The sequence below is a fragment of the Equus quagga genome, chromosome 12 (assembly GCF_021613505.1).
Source record: "Equus quagga isolate Etosha38 chromosome 12, UCLA_HA_Equagga_1.0, whole genome shotgun sequence".
In the NCBI taxonomy this organism is placed as follows: Eukaryota; Metazoa; Chordata; class Mammalia; order Perissodactyla; family Equidae; genus Equus; species Equus quagga.
Window position 1 is genome coordinate 96,642,326 of NC_060278.1, and position 7,229 is coordinate 96,649,554.

A 7,229-nucleotide genomic window follows, 5' to 3' on the forward strand; every position below is an offset into this window, starting at 1 on the left:
TATATTATCCATATATATAACACACACAATGTATTTCTTTGATCTATAGTGTATCTGTTTTCTCCTAACACTGTAAGATTATGTTGTTGGTGTCTGCTTTCATAGTTTCCATTCCTGAGCTCTCCATAAGTCCTAGTAATTGCTTACTCCACAAGTATTTGCATTTTTTATTGAGATATAATTGACATATTAGTTTTAGTTGTACAACATATTGATTCGATATTTGTATATATTGTGAAAGGATCACCACAATAAGTCTAGCTAACGTCAATCACCGCACATAGTTACAATTTTTTTTCTTGTGATGAGAACTTTTAAGATCTGCTCTCTTAGCAACTTTCAAATGTGCAATAAAGTATTATTAACCATAGCCATCATGTTGTACATTACATCCCCAGGACTTATTTATTTTATAACTGGAAGTTTCTACCTTTTTAACTCCCTTCATCCATTTCACTTAGGCCCCGCCCCCACCTCTGGCAACCACAATCTGTTTTCTGTATCTATGAGCTTAAATTGTTTTTGTTTTTAATTCTGCGATACTGAGGTCATATGGAATTTGAATTTTTAAAGGGATCCAATCTCCACAGAAAAAATGGCTAGCGATGAAAATTTAAGAATCACTCAGGAATCATTTTTGGATAAGGAAGACTATACAGTTGACCTCAAGTTAGAGGGTGAGGATTGTGTGTCTTTGGGTAAAACTATCCCACCCAGAAAATGTTGAAATAGGAAGCAGTTTGTGGAGATCTTCCCAGAGACACTAGAATGAACAAGTAAAAAAGACGAGGAGGAGGAGAAAGGAAAGGGCTGAGAGGTCCCTCAAGGGAGTAGGTGGTGGAAGCTGTTGACAGGAAGAAATAATTTAAGTTGAAGGATGAGGTAGAGTAACTGACTCTTAGCCTCATAGACTAGGAAGAGCTCCCTGACTCAGAGCTCACCTCCTCGCTCCATGAAACCAAAACAACTTCTCCACATTTTCTTTTCTTTAAGAGAGCAGAGACAGTTCATGGCCAGTATTTGGAATGGGTGCTTTTTGAGCTCCTATATCTACTCATGGCTATGCCACGAATTCACACAGAGTCAATGGATCAGCTTGGATAAGCACAGTCTCCTGATTCTCAGCCCAAAAAGTTTTCCTTTCTAGATTCCTCTTCCAGGGCTGGGTCTTAATATCCAACTTAGACTACAAGATAAAAGAGTTCCTCTGATCCCTGGAGCCTGCTATGTGTGCTTGAGAAGTAAATTGGGAGGAAGACAAATGGCCTATGTGAGCACCTAATGTGTGCCAGGTACCTTGAAGGTGTTTATATATGTCATCTTATTTCATCCTCACAGCTGAGGTGCCAAGAAAATATGGGTACACTGAGTCTATAGAGATTATAGGATTTTCCTAGGGTTACACAGCTGGCGAATATTAGAGTCAGGATTCAACTCCACATTTGCCTGAGCAACCTGTGGACCTATGAAAACCTACAAACTTTCCTTTCCTATCCAACTTCTAATAGAAAATTAGGGGCTGATTCCTGCCCAGTATCTCCCCATTTACACTGTAGTGTCTTACAGGATTTGAGGAAATTGACACTCATCCTCCATTGAGTTAAGCAGGTTTATTTCAAAAATGAATTCTTGAGGTGAAAGACCTGAACACTGAAAACTGTAAGACATTATTGAAAGAAATTGAAGAAGACATAAAGAAATGGAAAGATATTCCATGTTCATGGGTCAGAAGAATAAACATAGTTAAAATGTCCATACCACCTAAAGCAATCTACAGATTCAGTTCAACCCCATCCAAAATCCCAGTGACATTCTTTACAGAAATAGAACAAAGAATCTAAAAATTTATATGGAACAACAAAAGACCCCAAATAGCCAAAGCAATCCTGAGAAAAAAAGAACAAAGCCAGAGGCATCACAATCCCTGACTTCAAAACATACTACAAAGCTATAGTAATCAAAACAGCATGATACTGGCACAAAAACAGACAAAGAGACCAATGGATCAGAATTCAAAGCCCAGAAATAAAACCACACATCTACAGACAGTTAATCTTTGACAAAGGAGCCAAGAACATACAACGGAGAAAGGAAAGTCTCTTCAATAAATGGTGTTGGGAAAACTAGACAGCTACATGTAAAAGAATGAAAGTAGACCATTATTTTGCACCTTACACAAAAATTAACTCAAAATGGATTAAAGATTTGAATGTAAGACCTGAAACCATAAAACTCCTAGAAGAAAATATAGGCAGTACACTCTTTGACATTGGTCTTAGCCACATCTTTTCGAATACCGTGTCTACTTGGATAAGGGAAACAAAAGAAAAAGTTAACAAATGGGGCTACCTCAGACTAAAAAGCTTCTGCAAAGCAAAGGAAACTATGAACAAAATGGAAAGACAACCCACCAACTGGTAGAAAATATTTGCAAATCATTTATCAGACAAGAGGTTGATCTCCAAAATACATAAAGAACTCAAACAACTCAAGAACAAAAAAAAGACCCCCAAAAACCCGATCAAAAAATGGCCAGAGGATATGAAGAGACATTTTTCCAAGGAAGACATACAGATGGCCAACAGACACATGAAAAGATGCTCAACATCACTAATTATTAGGAAAATGCAAGTCAAAACTACAATGAGATACCACCTTATACCAGCCAGAATGGCTATAATTACTAAGATAAAAAACAACAAATGTTGGAGAGTTTGTGGAGAAAAGGGAACCCTCATATACTGCTGGTGGGAATGCAAACTGGTGCAGCCACTATAGAAAACAGTATGGAGATTCCTCAATAAACTAAAAATAGAACTACTATATGACCCAGCTATCCCACTACTGGGTATCTACCCAAATAACTTGAAACCAACAATCCAAAGTAACATCTGTAACCCGACGTTCGTTGCAGCACTATTCACAACAGCCAAGACATGGAAACAATCCAAGTGCCCATCGACTGATGATTGGATAAAGAAGACGTGGTGTATATATACAATGGAATACTACTCAGCCATAAAAAAGACAAAATCATCTCATTTGCAACAACATGGATGGATCTAGAGGGTATTATGCTAAGCGAGATAAGCCAGACTGAGAAAGACAAACACCATGTGATTTCACTCATATGTGGAATATAAACAAACACACGGACGAAGAAAACAGTTCAGTGCTTACCAGGGGGAGGGCATGGGGGTGGGCACAGGAGGTGAAGGGGAGCACTTATGTGGTGACAGACAGGAAATAATTTGCAACTGAAATTTCACAACGATGTAAACTATTATGAACTCAAAAAAAAAGAAAAACAAATTCTCTCTCTCTCTCTCTCTATATCTATATATGTATGTATGTTTGCTTATTTATTTATTTATACTTAAAATACCTACTTACTCTCTCACCCACAAATTCCACCTCTCTTACTTTAGTTTTAAAAAAATCAAGGATTTATGAGTAAAAATGCTCAAGATGATATTGTCTAGATAATCAATAACTAGTACAACACAAATGCTTGACAATAGGCATTTACTGTGAGAGCCGTGCAATTATGGAAACCCATGTTTTCTAAAATATTTACATGATTAAATGAGGGTGGAACAAGATGGGTAACAAAAGGTGGGTGAACCAAAATGTGAGAAAATAAAAGATTGTTTACATTAAATATGCAAAGAAACTAGAAAGATAACACAATGAGACAGGTTAATTCTATGCGGTAAGATTATCATAATTTTTTAAAATTACATTTCTCTCTTTTCTTTTTTCTGTAAATTATTTTGTATTTGAAAGTAGAAATAGATTACATCTTTCAGGAACAAAATTCTGTTTGCAAAGGGGAGGGTTAGTTATGTGAGAGGAGGAGTCATCTCTGCAGAAGCCCAAGTCCACACAGCAGGCCACGGCAGGAGGCAGGCGAAGGGAGGACACGAGGACTCCCTGGCTTGGCCAGCAGAGGCAGGGAGGAGCCCAGGATAACCTGTTCTTTCTTTCCTTCCCTCGTCACCCCCAGCTCTCCAGGGAAATCTGTGCCAGACTTAGAGCTCACTGCTCTGCAGAGTCATGCCAACCCAGGCCCTGCTGCCCCTCCTGCTTCTCTGTGTGCTGCTGCTGCAGGCCCAGGGAGGAGTCCATAAAAGAAGATCCACAAAGAAGGAGATGCAGCGTAGGTGATGGACTGAGGGACGGGGATGGGGAGGAGGCAGGAGGGGCAGTGTCCAGTCTAAGGAGGACCTGGAAATTAGAACCTTTCAGCATATCCTGCGCTGACCACAGCACTGTGAGGACTCTGGGTCCTCCCAAACCACGGCCCTCCAGCCCCTTTCCTCAGCTCTGGGAATAGTGATGGGGGAGGGGGACATACGTCTTTTTATTCTCCATTCTGAACATCCAGAGACAAATGGTACACACAATAATGAAAGTTACACTGGGGCTGAGTCAGATGGGAAAACAAAATAACTATTCTTGGATTTATACGTAACCAGTGAACATCCAGAGACGTTTACGGGAGTAGATGTAGAATAAAAGGATGTTGGGAAAGCAAACTTTGGGGTGTTCAGGGTCAATTTAAAGTCATCATCAGAGGGACTAGGATGGTGGCAGCGGAAGGGAAATATTGAAAGTGGTATTTTCTGGGAAGGGGCAGGGGTATTGGAGTGACAGTGAGGAGAGGAAGTAACTTCCTCTTCTTCTCTGGACCCTGCAGATTCTGGAGAGTAGAGGGTGGTTTGCAAGATGTCTCAGACTTCACTGAGTTCTCGGGGTCAGAGTGTAGATTCTGCGGCCGCGACTAATGTTGGAGACAGGTCCTGGTGCAGGAGGATGGAGAGGGTCCAGGAAGCCCAGGCATTGAGATCTATTGGGGAGAATGGGGAGAATAGGATTGAAGATACTACCAATCACCAGGATTTGCTGAGGGCCAGAAGGTGAGTTCCCTGAAAAGTCCAAGAATGCCATGAGTGGGGCCTGGGTTCTGGGGTCTCGGAGGAGGCTTTAAGCTTGAGATAGGTGCTCTCTAGGGGCCTGGTTCCACTGACCTTGCTCTTACTCTGTTTCAGAAACACAGCTACCACAAGAAATCAACATCTGTGAGAAACCCGTCGACATACATATGTGCAGACGCCCGTGTGCATATGACAAAGAGTGTCAGGCAAATACCATATGCTGTTCAACCTTCTGCGGGAATATTTGCATGAACATCCTGTGAGTGGGAGAGTGGGCTGGGCTGTGCCTCCTGCTCTGTCAACCCTCTGTCAGAGACTGTGCCTGCGACCAAAGCACAAGGATGTCAACAGGAGTGCACCCCCGCCCCCACTGTCTGAACTACTTGTTCCTGTCAAATAAACCAGAACAAACGCCCAAGGACCTGTGTGTTTTACTCCCAGTGCTTATGATCATTGAGAACAGAGTGCAGCCCCAGGGTCCCCATGCCTTTCTGGGTCCCTGTCTCTGATCTCTCTCCCCTTGTCATGCTTCTCTCCTCTCTCTCCCTTTGGCCCACGCACTCTGGCCAGGCCCCTGGAGGCTCTACCCTTGTTGCTCTGCTTACTGAACCAGTGCTCCCAGGGGGAGAAAGTTCTCATGTGTGGCATCTCCTGATACTAGGAGAACATTTTTTACCCTGGAGTCAGAAGGGCCAAGTTAAACATGAGCTGGGTGGAGGCTAGACCCTGGGGCACAGAGTAGGAGGCCCCCAAGGACTGCATTCATGTTTCCAGCCTTGGCCCACCCCACTCCTTCTCCTTCTGAGGTTCAGATTACTGTCTCTTTACAATGAAGAAAATGAATCCCAGGAAAGTGAAGTGACATGCCCCAAGGCCAAAACAGACTGAGAGGTCATGATGCAGTTAGAGGAGGATGTTTCCTCTGGACTCCCTGTTTGCTCGATTCTTCTCCATTATGGTGAGACCGTAGGCATGGAGGTGAGAGTCTATGTTAACCAAGAGACTATGCTAACCTCAAACTTTCTCCACTCTATCTTCTACCAATATGGCCACTCTTATGATGGAGCCTGGAATGGGCTGCAGGCTCTGAGACTCCACTGCCTTCCATTAACTGAGCGGTCCCTACCTCTCCCAAGTCCTCCTCCTTATGGCCTCATTCTCTACTTTTTAATCCATAGAGCAGCCACGGGTGTGGGAACAGGTGGTTCATGGTGATGCCGCTAAGGATTAATTGGCACAAGAATGCTATGGATCTTGCCTATGGTCTCATGGTGAGTCAGGGGAAATTAATCACTGATGTACAGACTCCCTACTACTCTGTGCATCACAAGTCCTGTGAAGTGGTCCAGGAACTAGATCCAGGGACTGGGTCCCATGGGGCCAATCGGGACCTGGAGTCAAGTCTGAAGAACTTGGGTAGACAGGCCATGCTGAGGCAGGCGTGCAGCATTAGACTCCAGTCCAGTGCTTCCTGCTGGGCATCGGTGAAGGAGACATCGGAGGAGCAAACCTGCCTCCATCAGGCCAGAGCCTCTGGCCCACCTCAGAAGCATCACAGGGCTCCTGGTGTTGGAGGATCTTCTCCACTTCTGCTAAGAACTGCCCTTGGACAAGGGGGCCTTAGGAAAGAGATCATGATCAACCACCAACACAGACGTCATTGGTGGTAGGTGGTGGTCAGGGAATGCTCTACAAGAGCTCTTACTTGGTTCTTCCTCAGATAGCCTCACTCTCCTAGCCTCTTCCCAGTGCTTAGCCATGCCCCAAATACCCTAAGAGACACTCTTAAGAGAGGCAAAGTTACCTGCCAGGGACCACATAACAAATAACCTCCCATGTCCATGTCCAGTACTCCCTATCATGCGGGTATAACATAGGTACCAGGCTGACCTATTCCTTACCACTGGCATGAACACCGTGGACCATGAATTTTGCTGGAAGCAGTTGCTTTTCTCCCTTGTGAAAACTGATGGCTTCACTCTCTCTGGACACTCCACCATGCCCCAGGGAACTCAGAAAGTACACCGAGAATGCTATGGCTGGAAGGAGTGCTTGCCTGAACATCACTGCATGTTCTGTCTTAATGAACAACTGTGTGTCTCCATAATAAGTAGAGTAGAGGAGTGGGGAACCCTGGAAGACCATGCATCACATGGAAGCAGAGGAAGAAGCAAATGCAAATTCTGCCATGATCTGGGACTCCAAAGTGTCAAGTCCCAGAGAATTGCAGATCAGGGCTGGTCTGTTTGTAACCAAACATGTAGCCTCATGGTTGCCACTGCTTTTGCATGC

At 43.6% G+C, this 7,229-nt stretch overlaps 1 protein-coding gene across 1 annotated transcript; it reads left to right on the forward strand.

Moving 5' to 3' along the window:
• The first annotated feature begins 4,030 nt into the window (after positions 1-4,030).
• Positions 4,031-5,299, forward strand: LOC124248352 (WAP four-disulfide core domain protein 10A-like). The gene is made up of 2 exons (XM_046678243.1): positions 4,031-4,159; positions 5,052-5,299. The coding sequence occupies exons 1-2, from the start codon at positions 4,057-4,059 to the stop codon at positions 5,198-5,200; spliced, it is 252 nt and encodes an 83-aa protein (XP_046534199.1). The 5' UTR covers positions 4,031-4,056; the 3' UTR covers positions 5,201-5,299.
• Positions 5,300-7,229: the final 1,930 nt, after the last annotated feature.